The sequence below is a fragment of the Myotis daubentonii genome, chromosome 5 (genome assembly GCF_963259705.1).
Source record: "Myotis daubentonii chromosome 5, mMyoDau2.1, whole genome shotgun sequence".
Lineage (NCBI taxonomy): Eukaryota > Metazoa > Chordata > Mammalia > Chiroptera > Vespertilionidae > Myotis > Myotis daubentonii.
In genome coordinates, this window is record NC_081844.1 from 61,997,139 (window position 1) to 62,011,143 (window position 14,005).

The 14,005-nt window shown below is 45.6% G+C and overlaps 1 protein-coding gene across 2 annotated transcripts in view; it reads left to right on the plus strand.

Moving 5' to 3' along the window:
- Positions 1-14,005, plus strand: part of TBC1D9 (TBC1 domain family member 9) — an 84,382-nt gene that overhangs the window by 48,535 nt on the left and 21,842 nt on the right. Inside the window, exons 4-9 of one of the 2 annotated variants that reach the window (XM_059697972.1) lie at positions 692-920; positions 1,344-1,605; positions 3,573-3,780; positions 9,322-9,528; positions 10,400-10,570; positions 11,505-11,655. In XM_059697972.1, the coding sequence (XP_059553955.1) occupies positions 692-920; positions 1,344-1,605; positions 3,573-3,780; positions 9,322-9,528; positions 10,400-10,570; positions 11,505-11,655 (1,228 nt within the window). The remainder of the gene's footprint in view (positions 1-691; positions 921-1,343; positions 1,606-3,572; positions 3,781-9,321; positions 9,529-10,399; positions 10,571-11,504; positions 11,656-14,005) is intronic. The other variant, XM_059697973.1, reaches the window with a different exon arrangement.

The window sequence follows — 14,005 nt, forward strand, 5'->3', positions numbered from 1 at the left end:
GTTTTTTTTTTTGTTTGTTTTTTTTTGTTTTTTTTGCCCACGGCTGATTTAGCCAGTCACTTGCTATGCAAATATTTCATTTTCTGTCCAACTGACCTAATTTTTGTTCTTATATTCACCCCTTTTCTGTTTAAATGGCTGCTTGCTCCTTTTCTCTAAGTTCCCTAATACTACTATGGTCCTGACACAGAGGGTTTGTGGCCACGTGTCAGTTAGTGACATGCCTTCTGGTCTACCTTTCCTTCCTTGTCCAATCATGATGAATTTTTGAGAAAGGCAGAAATTGACATTTGGCATAACTATCATGATCATCTAGGAAGATCAGTAGAACTATCAAAATCTTTACATTTCCTCTTTTATAAAATAAAATTATGGGTTTTATTCTAAGTAAACGTATTAACAAAATGATTAGCACCAAAAATAAATACACCTGAAAGAAATTAAGAAAAACGATTCGCAGAAATAAACAGATAATACAATCTATATTGTTATTTTGAAGGTATTTTTGTACACAAATACTACTTGTTAATTGGCTTAGAATTTTGGGGTTGCCTTTGAAAAAAATTTATCAATTAAAAAATGTCGTCTTAGAAATTGTTGTTTTTTTCCTTTCCAATATGTACAGCGCACAGAAAACAGCAGCTCTATTCATGGTAATACCGCTGTGTGCTTTGGTTTCATCCCTACCTAGGGCATCATTGCAGAGTATAACAAAATCAATGATGTGAAGGAAGACGACGACACAGAGAAGTTTAAAGAGGCCATTGTGAAATTCCACAGGCTGTTTGGGATGCCCGAGGAAGAGAAACTCGTCAACTATTACTCCTGCAGCTACTGGAAGGGGAAGGTCCCCCGTCAGGGTTGGATGTACCTCAGTATTAACCACCTTTGCTTTTATTCTTTTCTTATGGGAAGGGAAGGTAAGTTGTCTAGGATTTCAGAGGGAAGCTTAGGAAATTCTACTGAGGTTTGCCCTGAACTCATAAACCACATACCAAAATAAATACCAAAAATCTATAGTTATGACTGGGTTGGCATTGCCTTTTAACTATTTAAACAGTGAATTATTTTCAGTTCAATATTTGTTAAAAAGAAAATGTTTCAATGAAGTAATAAAGATCCACCAAAGGCATAATTAATTTAGTAGACGTGGACTTAAATTGACAATAAATATGAACTCGGAATGTATGTGGTTTGCATTTGTCTCTTACAACTAACAAACCAGACAATAATAGATGTGGACACACAGATGCAAAGGAATTCAGGGCACCGGGAGTTGGGGTGTGAGGGTGCGGGCTCGGGTTTAGGGAGCGGGTGCTGACCCAGCCTTGCCCCGTGCTCAGCCAAGCTGGTGATCCGCTGGGTGGACGTCACTCAGCTGGAGAAGCGCGCCACGCTGTTTCTGCCCGACGTGATCAAGGTGAGCACACGGTCCAGTGAGCATTTCTTCTCCGTGCTTCTCAACATCAACGAGACCTTCAAGTTAATGGTGCAGCTCGCCAACATAGCCATGAGGCAGCTCTTAGACAACGAGGGATTCGAGCAAGATCAGTCCCTGCCCAAGCTGAAAAAGAAGTCTCCTAAGAAAGTGTCCGCTCTCAAACGGTAGGTGCCAGAGATGGAGTCTTACAGACTTTGGAACCAAGAAACCCATCCATTTGTTCATGAAATGTGATATTTTCTGAGCAACTCAAGGGCTCCGGACGCTTTTCTGGGTGGAGATACCAAAGTGGAAAAGGCTGCCTGCGGCACTCCCAGCGCAGGAAGTGAGGCAGAGGTGGCCAGCTCCAGCACAACCTGGCGGAGCTCTCCTGGCCCCGTGGGCACACACGTGGGAAGATGGGCAGAGGGTAGGAAAGCCCTCTCGGTGGAGACTGCGAGGAGCTGGGGTCTCAGTGGTAGTGGAAGCTGCCCCTGCAGATTCAGTCGGGTGGCTGTTCCCAGCAGAGGGAAAGGCGCAGAGAGAAGGACGTCCATCCCATGTCTGGAAGGTGGCAGGGCACAGGGGAGGAGAGGCTGCTGAGAAGCCTGGACGTCTGGATATGGGAGCAGAGCTAGAGAGAGAGAGAGGGAAACGACGCTCTGTAGTGTGACTGCCCTACACTGAGGTGGGGAATGAGAAAGGGATGAGCATGTGCAGGGATGTGAGAGCTCAGTCTGATCCTGTCCAGCAAGTTGCCTGCAGGACATCTAGTTTGGGATTGGACCTGTAACATAAGGAATTGGAAGTCCCTGGCTTACAGCTGGTAGTTGGAACCTGACAGATGTCACCACAATGAGTGTCTTTGGTGACTTGAGTCATGTTTCAACAGAGTGGTGGAGGATGGATGGGGTTACTGCAGTGGTTTAAATAGCAAATGAAAGGAAGGAAAGGGAATTGGGCAAGAATATACTGCTTTAAAAAAAAATCATTGGTAAAGGAGGGGCATTGCTCTCTTTAGAATGTAGAAGATTTGAATACAGGTTAAGAAGGGAAGAGTGTATGGATGAAGGTAGGTGCAGGTAGGGGTAGAGGAGGGTAGGTGCAGGGAAAGGAGGACCAGAGGTAAAAGTATAAGAAAACAGTAACTTTAATATGTGTGCCGAGACCTCTCCTTTTGTGACGGAAAGGAAAAAAGACTAGTGGGGATGGAGGTAATTTTGGAGATGGAGGCAGGGCGCTCCTACCTAGCTTCAAGAGGCTAAGGTCGGGTAGAGCTTGAGGGGAGAGGTTTCAACAAGCTATATGAAGAACAGGAAGAAAGTCAGGGGGAAAGATTGTAGTCAAGAGGACCCAGCTGAGGCTGTGGAAACTAGTTGTCCATGAGGTGGGTTATTCCTGTATTTCAGGCCATTTTGTTGTCTATGGAGGGTGGCAGTGAGATCAGCAGACTTACTAGTAAGAGGTTCATTTGCATCCTTATTAGGTCTTTCTTAAGAGATACCCCCCCTTCCTTAAGTGGCTCTGGATACGTGTAAATGTAACAGTCTCTTTAGAAATTACAGTGGGGCCTTGACTTAACGAGTGTCCCAACTAAGGAGTTTTTTGAGATACCAGCTGTCTCTCGGCCGATTTGAATGAATTTCCTGTGCAGGCCTAGTTTCCTAAGACTCTTGAACATTTTAAGATATTGATTATAAACTGACTACAGAAGGGATCTAACTATATTAAGATAATTTTATTATGGCTTTGGGTCATAGGTTGGCATTAGCGCCAATAGTAAGCCAAGAAGGTAGGGATAAGTCCAGCAAGATCGAGGAGGGGACAGGTGGGCTGGGAACCCTCCGTGGCTGCATCATTTAGAACAGTGGTTCTCAACCTTCCTAATGCCGTGACCCTTTAACACAGTTCCTCATGTTGTGGTGACCCCCAATTTCATTGTTACAAATTGAACATAATTAAAGCATCGTGATTAATCACAAAACCAATATGTAATTATATATGTGTTTGTTTTCCGATGGTCTTAGGCGACCCCTGTGAAAGGGTCATTCAACCCCCAAAGGGGTCACGACCCACAGGTTGAGAACCACTGATTTAGAAGACATTGAAACATTTCTTTTGCGTGATGTGAGTTATTATTATTGCTTTCCAGCGATCTTGACGCCAGGGCCAAGAGTGAGAGGTACCGTGCACTTTTCCGGCTGCCCAAAGATGAGAAATTAGACGGCCACACAGACTGCACCCTCTGGACCCCATTTAACAAAATGCACATTTTGGGGCAAATGTTTGTGTCCACAAATTACATCTGCTTTACCAGCAAGGAGGAAAACTTGTGTAGCCTCATTATCCCACTGCGGGAGGTAAGCCTCAGGTGAAATGGATTTCTAAGTTTCAGTTGTGATACTTTTCTGTGTGGACCAGGAATATATTTACCAGAAGTTGGCTGGCTTTTAACCGTAAGTGAATGTTCGTAATTCTTTGGTGGCACCTGCCACCCTTTCATGTGTTGAGTGACGGTGGGACCTGAGAGAGTTCTTCCAATGGCAGCCTAGTGTTTTACGTGGAGATCTCGTTCTTATTCAGGTTTGGTGAGGCCCACGGGTCAGGAGGTGACTGCCATTGAAAGATAGATTCTATCTTTGGAGTGGTGAACACACACAACAGTATGCAGATGATGTATTATAGAAGTGTATACCTGAAACCTATATGATTTTATTAACCAGTGTTACCCCAATATAGTCAATAAAAATGAATAAATAAGTGAAAGTACAATAAAAATTTTAAAAAAGAAAGATAGGTAGATTTAGACTCACAGATCCTACTGGGAGGGACCATGGGGGCCACTTGGCTAAGCACCAGGCAGGCAAAGGGAGCAGGGGAGACTGTGTGTCGGAGTCTTTATTGTGGTCTCCAAGGGAAGGAACAGAAGAGGCAGGGTAAGCAGGCTGGTTTGAATAATCGCAATGGATTCTGGGGTGTAGGCGCTGTTCCTAGTTATCTGGTATCTGGCCCCAGGGCAATGAGGGCCTGTGAACAGCGAGCCTGAGTGAGAGCTGGATAGAGGAGGTGGTTGGGCTGTGGGCTCTGGATGGGTTGGCTTGCAGAGGCAAGGCCTGTTCCAGGTGAGTCTCTGGAACTCTGGAAGGGGGGTCCTACCAGGGTCTGCAAGGCCCCAAGATATCAAAGCATCAGAATCAGAAACTGGAAAATGTAGTTATTCCACCTGGCTCACAGCCTGAGGGCAGCTTCATCTGAAGGACACGGCCTCGGTTGTGAATCCAAAAGCCAAGTGTTCAGATCTGGCCCTCTGATTCCCTGCACTGGAAGCGCCAGGGCTGAGCCCAGCCCAGATCTGCCCAGTCTGAATCTCTGCGAGTTCTAGAATCTGCATTGTAATCAGGTCCCAGGCTGGTTCTCATGTACAATCAAGACGAAGAAGCAGTTGTACTGTATGTGGGTGTAGGCGGGTTCTGTTGTGTCTGCACAGGGTGCTCCTGTGGAAGCCAGGCTTGAGGTTTGGGCTTGACAGGGAGCTCCAGGTTAGGGCATCAAGGGTTGGCAGTCCTGCAGTTTCTAACCTGGAAACTTGCACCCTCCCCTGGCCCTGTTCTAGAAGTGAAGGTGGTTAGAAGCGTTGGTTATTAAAATGGACCCTTTGTTAAGATTCTCTGTAGTCGAGGATTCAAGTTTCCCTCTGCCTTCGTTTCTTTTTAAAAAATAATTTAAGCATTTTTCTTCTTTTGAGAATAATGCACCGCCATTACAGACAATATGTAGAAGTATAGACAAATAGGAAAAAAACAAAATTCATCCCACCATTCAAAGACAACCACTGTGAACATTCCACTGTACTGTTCTCCAGGTTTCTTCTCTGCTTTGTTGTGTATATATCAGTGATGTCATTCAGTTAAAAAGCAAAGAGAATTTTTATTTTTTGCTTATTTCCTTTAACAGCGAGTATTTTTCTTAAACTTCTCCCTGTATCACTAAATATTCTTTTGCGATATAATTTTTAATGACTGCATATTATTTCGTTCAGTGGATATATAGTTTATATATTCAGTTACCTATGATTGGACCTTTGCATTATTTTTAGTTTTCTCCCAATCATATGTATCATTTTCCCTAAATTATAAAGTCCTGGAAGCTGAATTGGTGGACTGAAAAGAATGGAAAATGTCAGGCAGTTGGCACATCTAGTTCTTATAAGATGAGCTAACCGGTATCATGATACCTTCTGAGGCCAAGATACTTTGTTGGTGGTGAGTTCTGAAGTGGATTTTAAAGCTTTCCCAGCCAATTTACCTTCTTTGCCAATAAACTGTTCCTAACTGATTTTCTTCATCAAGTACTGCCTGAGCGTAGGAAAGCAGAGCGACCTGAAATGGCCAGGGAAAGCCATCTTGGGATTAAGAATGTACCATGGCGGTGCCGTTTGTGAATCTGAGCGAGGCACCACTCTCTGAACCAGAGGGAAGTGAGCAGAGAAGGGCTGAGGCGCTGCTGGGGCATCTACTCTCTCCTGTTCAGAATCTGCCAAGGCTTTGGGTCCAGCCAGCTCTGTTTACGTGTTAGTGCGATTACAATACAATAATGAGAGCCAGGGGCGTTGGGAGAATGGAGACTGATATTCTCAGCCCGTCTTCCCCTCGCTAGTTTCCGAACAGGGCGTAGGGCAGAGGTAGCTCAGCCGTATTTCGGGGTGAATCGGAGCAGGGACAGCAGTGGAGGCAGCATGTAGAAATAAAGCCTGTTTGGGTTGGAGGAATGCAGCTCAGTGAAATGGCAGTGCCCTTCCCTTAACCCGGGGAAACTCGGAGAGATATTAACAGTGGAGCCCTAACCCTCACTAATGGAAGAAGCAAAAGGACTTAATGTAATTTTTATTACCTTCTGGTAACGATAATGACAAAGCTGAGGGGTGGGGCCCCCACGTCCCCACCCTCTTTCCGGAATCTGTCTGAGTAGAGAGTGGTCTCTCCGTGGACTGTGTACCTTTAGGAACTGAGTTAAGCTGACGGATTAGCAAGGGCCTCCATGGGAACGTTCAGTCCTGTTTGGAATGGACATATTAGCATTAGCTGGACTAGGAATTGACTGGAGATTATTAACGTATATTCCACATCTAGACTTAAGGTACACCTGAGTAACAGATGGTCAGTGATTACACAGAATCAGGTTGCTGTAGATTTTTTGTTGTTAATCCTCACCCAAGGATATTTTTTCCATTGAATTTCAGAATGGAAGGGAGGGAGAGACACAGAGAGAGAAAATCAATGTGAGAGAGACACATTGATTGGTTGCCTCCTGCATGCATGGGGCCAGGAATGGAGCCTGCAGCAAAGGTACGTGCCCTTGACCAGAATCGAACCCATGACACTTCAATCCGTAGGCTGATGCTGTCACCACCGAGCAAAACTGGTTAGGGCACGTTGCTGTAGATTTTGAAGAAACTTCTGAGGCAGCAAAGCCAGAGGATAAAGTGAAATGATCAGATTCCTTATTAGATAGAGATTCCAGATGAAGGCCCCCCACCCCCTTTTAGTCATAAATTTTCTTGTGAATTCCATATTGAACTCTGAGATTTGATTAAGTTCCAGTCTACTTTATAACCCAAGGTAATGAAAATGCGTTTCAGTAAATTGTAGAAAACTCGAAGGTAGCCAGTACCCTTTCCTGGAGGCACAAAGCTCACAGGATACAAACCTATTAGAATTCATTTGATGACAATATTTTGTAACCCATGTTGCGCGAGCATTCATAGGTTTTATGTGGGGGTTGCTGGTTGCTTCTGTATTCATGATCCAAGCCAGATAAAGGACTTTCCTCTTGGACTTGATCAAGATCCACATGGCTCTCTGGGTGTTAGGTACAGAGCTTGAACCTTTAATTCCCTTGGCGTCTGTCACTTAATTCTGACACCTGGTGCCCAGAAATAAATTTGTTGTGAGCTTTTATAGGTCTTTTAAAAACAGGCATTGTGCCGGGAGCCGGTCCATCCTTGCTGTATCAAGGGACCTGGCATATATGGCATACGGTTCTTAATGTGTTTGCTCACCTTCTTGGGGGCATTTGTTTAACTTTTCCCCTAAGTGCCATGGGAGAATCCTGTTCATGACGAGGAGGGTTTTTCCTGCTTCTCTAGACTCTTTGCTTTCAGGAAAAGAGAACGTTTTTATGTGCAGCTCCAGGAACTGCAGAGAATTCCTTTGGAATACGTATACCTAACCGTGTGCGTTTATGGGACCGGACGTAGATGTCGGGTCCTGCAGTTGGTCCCTTGACGGATCCCAGTCTGGTCATGGCCATTTGCACTTGGGCTGTGAACCTTTTAGGCAGCGCCAATAGGTATTTTAGCCTTGAAAGGAAGAGAAAAGTTTTTAAAGAGCTGCTTTGAAGGAAAGTGTATTATTTCACATGAAAATGCTGATGAAGAGGTTAAGGTTGGACCTATCTAAACTGCTTGCAAGTAGAATGAAGAGGGGTAGGGGCGCTTTAATTATATAGTCAGCATCACCGCAATTAAGCCATTAGGGCAGTGGTTCTCAACCTTGGCTGCACATTAGAATCACCTGGGAATCTTTTTAAAATCCTGATTTTTGGGCCTCATCCTCCAGAAATTCTGTTTCTTTGTGATGGGGTGGGGCCACAACATTAGTAACAAACAGAATTTCCGGAGGAGGAGGCCCAGAAATCAGGATTTTAAAAAGATTCCCAGGTGATCCTAATGTGCAGCCAAGGTTGAGAACCACCACTGGTCTAGGGCTTGCCTTGAGGTTTTTCCCCTAACGTGCTAAAGAGAAAACGTTCTAATGCGCTTATTCTAATTTCCAGTTGATGAAAATCCTATTATAAACCACCAAATGTATGTCTTCAGCTCAGAGCTAAAACAGATGTCTCCCTTCTGTACTTCTCTCCACCCCCCCCCCCCCACCACACCGTCCCCTAGTGCAGATGGGGCTGCAGTTAGCCGTTGACGTCATGTCTGTTCAGAGTTGAGTGAAGCCTGCAAAGCCGGAGGCCGAGGGAGCCGGCTGAAGGATTGCCTGTGTCCTGAAAACCACCCCAACAGGGAGCGTGGTGAAAGGAACCGGCATCGGGACTGTTTTCTGTCTCAGGTGCATAATGCAGCCGCTAGGAGTCCTCTCCTTGATGGCTCCATGAAATTTTAATGAAAATCAGAGAATTCCTTCGCAGGGTTTCTCCGCCTTGGCACTGTGAGCGCCCTGGGCTGGACTGTGCTGGGGGCAGGCCGTCCTGTGCACTGTAGCATGTCTGGCAGCATACATGCTCTGCATGTGCTAATCGGAGAGACAAATGGCCTCGACCTACCAGATGCCAGCCGGACCCTCCACTGTGACAACCAAAAACGCCTCCAGAGGTTGCCCAGTGTCTCCTGGGGCGTAAATTCACCCTCAGCTGAGAAGAAACGGTTTAGAAAAAAACAGCAAGATGGTTCTAAACTTCTGGTATGAGCTCCAGCCTGATTTGCTGTTTGATTTGGTTGGGACAGAGTCAAAGAATCTGAATTTGCCTCAATAAAACAAGCATGGTTCCTATAGGCCAGTGATGGCGAACCTTTTGAGCTCGGCGTGTCAGCATTTTGAAAAACCCTAACTTAACTCTGGTGCTGTGTCACATACAGACATTTTTTGATATTGGCAGCCATAGTAAAACGAAGACTTATATTTTTGATATTTATTTTATATATTTAAATGCCACTTAACAAAGAAAAATCAACCAAAAAATGAGTTCCCGTGTCACCTCTGACACGCGTGTCATAGGTTCGCCATCACTGCTATAGATCGTAAGAGTGCTTTGACCCTTCTTTAGTGCTGCTCAGGGGCTGCCGTTGGGGACTCCCTGCGAAGTCATGCTCTTTGTCTCCTGTTTCTTTTCAGGTGACGATTGTAGAAAAGGCAGACAGCTCCAGCGTCCTCCCCAGTCCTCTGTCCATCAGCACCAGGAACAGGATGACCTTCCTGTTTGCCAACTTGAAAGACAGAGACTTTCTGGTGCAGAGGATCTCTGACTTCCTGCAGCAGACGACTTCCAGAATATACTCGGACAAAGAGTTTGCAGGGAGCTACAACAGCTCGGACGATGAGGTCTGTGGAAGACACCTGGGGTGTTTTGGTTCACCTGCTTGCCTGTTTTGATTGACCTTTGAGCTTGGCAGCTGTGCTAAGACACACCACCTACCCTGATGCCCAGAGCAATATCTCATTTAAATCTCATAGTGTTTGTATTTGGGACCATAATGTTGGGCAGAACCTTATAGATAGCTCACCTCATCCTCTTATTTTATGGTTGAAGAATGATGAAGTCATTTGTCCTGGTTACACAGCAAGTGACTCTGGTCCATATAGTGACATTGTTGGGAATGGTACAGAGGTCACTAAATGAAGTCTCAAACCTGAAATACAACATCATTATGATGATTTTATTTTATTATGATTAGATATATATTGTGTCTTTCTTGAATTACACCTGGACCAATATCCAGGGAATCTGGAGCCCATAAAAATATGTCACTCGCTCAAGTAACAGTGCGAGTTACTGGCAGCTAAAGCATATTGTAAAGGCGATGAGCTCACAAGTAACATCTCTGCCCCTGTCACCTGCCCCAAGCTTTTGTGGGAATTTTGGAGACACCAGAAACTGGAGAGGAGGGGAGTGGGGCCATCCCATAAGCAGATGGTGCAACCACAGCACGCTTTGCACACATGCTAATCCGAGAGAGAAATGGCCAATCAGTTTGTTGCAAAAATACAGCCGAAATACAGGGAAAACCTATTTTGAGGATTGACGTTCTAAGGCCTACAGCCCATGCACCGAAATGCTGGCTTGCTGCCATTCTTCTCTTTCTTCACAAAGCAAGAAACTTCTTGAACCGTGGCATGGCTTTTGTTATCTGTAGAGGACGCTGAAGGGCTGCTGCCCAAACCTTAAGTGTCTCGTTCCTCTCTGCGACTGCAGGTGTACTCTCGGCCGAGCAGCCTCGTTTCCTCCAGCCCCCAGAAAAACTCCAGCTCGGACTCTGAGGGAGAGCGCCAGTTTAACCTAAATGGCAACAGTGTCCCCACGGCCACACAGACCCTGATGACCATGTATCGGCGGCGGTCTCCCGAGGAATTCAATCCAAAATTGGTGGGTCCCTCCTGCTCTTCCCCGAAACTTTCTATAATAGATAATTACCATTTTAAAATATCTATAATAATAAAAGCATAATATGCTAATTAGACCGGATGACCTTCCAGACGAAGCCAGGGCTGCGAGGGCCGAGGCAGAGGTGGCCGCTGCTGCGGTGGCAGGAGCCGAGTCCCTTGCACGATTTTTGTGTATTGGGCCTCTAGTCTACAGATATATAAAAGCCTAATGTGCAAAGTGTCCTCTTGGGAGTTCGACCAACCAAGAGTTCGATCACTCACTATGATGTGCACTGACCACCAGGGGGCGACATGGAGCGAAGGGAGTCCCTGGCCAGCAGCCAGCAGCCAGGGAAGGGAGGCCCCGGCCGGCAGCCAGCAGCTGCTATGGACCCTACCTGTGTATGAATTTCATGTACGGGGCCTCTAGTTTTTTTAAATAAAAGTGAACTCATATCTATGTAAATAGATATTTTCTTGTAAGTAAAGCAGATCTTGTCTAAATGTGTCATTAGGTTTCAGAGTGGCTTTTCATGGATGACGACGAGTTCTAGAGGGTATAGGTGACATTTTTTTTTGGTCTTGATCTCACTACTGTTTAAGTCAACCCATCATGTAAGTTCTTAGTGCACATTTAAAAACTTACTTGAACTTGGAGGCAGGGGCGTAAAGCCATTACTATCATCTGCATTCTGCTGACCTGTCTCAGGGAAGAAGAATTCTGACTCGGGGCCAGAAGGCGCCGTGACAGGACCGCAGGACGTGATAGATGGGCCCAATTAGGGAGGAGGCCAGAATGTCTGAGTCCTGCCTTCTCACAAGTTCTGTCCAGAACTTAGCTCCGCTCGCAAGGGGCAGTGTTCACACTTTCCATGGGACCTCTCACCATCCTGAAAGTCCTTTGGGATGTCGTCATGTGTCATTATCCCTTTCAGGCCAAGGAGTTTTTGAAAGAGCAAGCCTGGAAGATTCACTTTGCCGAGTACGGGCAAGGGATCTGCATGTACCGCACAGAAAAAACTCGGGAGCTGGTGCTGAAGGGCATCCCAGAGAGCATGCGGGGCGAGCTCTGGCTGCTGCTCTCAGGTACGAGGGCTGGGCGGGACCCCGGGCCTCCCCGTCGCCCTCTGTCGTGCATCAGAGTTCTCTCAATGATGCAAACCCAATGCAGAGCTAAGTCTTTCCTGGCCAGAGCCTTGAAGTCCCTTAATAAAAATACAGGACACGTATTCAGTGACCCAACTGTGGAAGCCACCCCTTTTGAGTCCTGATAACCTCATGCATTGTTTACTGACATTATTTAGGGGGAAAAAGAACTCAAAGGACTAGAGTATCATCCTCTGTGGTTTGGAGAGTCCTTTTCCTTCCCCAGCTGTGTCATCGATTATGTTGAAGTGTGACAGCGTGTGGGCAGAAGAGTCATTGGTGTGGAGAGGGAGGGGGTAGGAGGAGTAAGGAAGCTGTGTCCTTGATTTTGCCACCGACTGAATTCACTGGTTATCCCTGGAGACAGAGCAGAGACCAGAGTCTGCACAGATCACACTTCTCCTCCAAGATGGAGATGTTGGGAAGGTCAGAAGGGGACAGGTCATGCACCCGTGGGACCGAAGTATCCACCTTTCCTGATCCAAGCCATGCTCATGCCCAAACATAACCCAGTCAGGTCAAACCTGGGAGCCCTGAGCCCAGAGGTCCTCCCAGCTCCATCCTCCCACCTTTGTCCCTCACAACATCAAGGCCTTGACTATATAGGTCAGGTGCTGTGCTTGGGTGGAGGCCTGAAATGTGATCATTCTAAATAGGTGGATGTGAATATTTTTATTTGAACCCATGATGGTCCTACTCTAGTGCTATTATGAAAGCCTTTCATTTAAAAAATAACATAAAATTAAGAGTTTCCAGACTTACAGCAAAGTCTGAAAAAAACCTCCCACAAACCTCATAGCTCTTTCTAAAAGCAGATGTAAATGGTGATTGCCCATAATGAGATGTCAGAAGGACAGATAGGATCTTGGAAAATAATTGGCTTTACCTGTTTTATATAAAAGTTGCTTGTTATATCCTCATTTACAGGTCTTGTTTTTCTCGTCCTTAAGTAGACCAGCCAGAGCTCCTCATTTAGAAACTCAAATTTGAGTCAACTTCTCTCTAATCACAAACCCAGCCCACGAGGACCCTGACTGTCCAGTCTTCCGCCTTCCTGGGGGTTTGGCGAACTAGTCTCCCTGACAACCTGATTCAAATCGCTGGCAGAGTAATCAGAAAACTCCATTTTCATCTTCCTTACTCAGATTGGGAGTTATTTATAGCACGGCTCAGATGAAAATGAGACTGGAGAGGAGCACCAGGAAGCGGTGCGCACAGCACTCTGTTGCAGAGACATTTAGGCACAGCATTTTCTCTAACTGTGGTGAGCCACAGGAGGCCAGAGGGTGAGTGGCCTACAGGCCACCTCGATTGGGTATAAAACAGCCCCCATTTTCAGCCTGTCCGCCGGGGGTGGGGTTCATGTGGAAGCCAGCTTGCCCATCGGGAGAGAGCCCAGCTCCTAGCAGGGGAGCCCCACCTGCTTCCCGTGACCCTTAGGGACTCTGCGCAGGGACCTGGCTCTGACCCCACTGTGAAGGGAAGTGCAGGTTAAATGGCAAGTCAGCCTGGCAGATCACCCTGGAGGACAGAGCTAAAGCCAATGTTAAGTAGCCGTCCCACAGACTTTTCCAGGGCAAGTGTGAGGGTAAGGCTGGGCTCTCTGGGTGACCTTCAGGGACAAGGTCTGGGTCAGTACGGGCTCTAATTTCTAAATAGTAAAATACAAATGAATATACATACATACATTATATATATATATATATATATATATATATACACATATATATATCTGTATTCATATATACACACATACACATGTACACATTACATAATGTATATGTGTGTACATAGTTTGTATATATATCATATGTACTAGTATATATATACTTTATACTTATATATAAATTATATTTATGTAACGTATAGGAAAGTATAGTTTATACTTACATAAAGTACATACAATTATGTTTAGGTTTAGATATTTGAATACAGGGTTTTTCTGTCTTCAAAAAATTTTAGACTGTCAAACTACAGCAGGAAGGTTGGGGGAGGGTTGGAGGAGAGGTAAGAGATCAACCAAAGGACTTGTATGCAGGCATATAAGCATAATCAATGGACACGGACACTGGGGGGTAGGGGAGGCTGGGGGAAGGTCAAGGGGAGAAAAAAAGGAGACATATGTAATACCCTTTGTAATATTTTAAGCAATAAAAAAAAAGTAAAAAAAAAAAAATTTACATGGAAGTCTCTCAGCCCACCTCTGCACCCCCTGCCCAGCCTCTGAGGGCTCCCAACCATAGCCGCCATTCCCCACTGCTGGGAACGCCCTCACCACCCCAGCAATTTA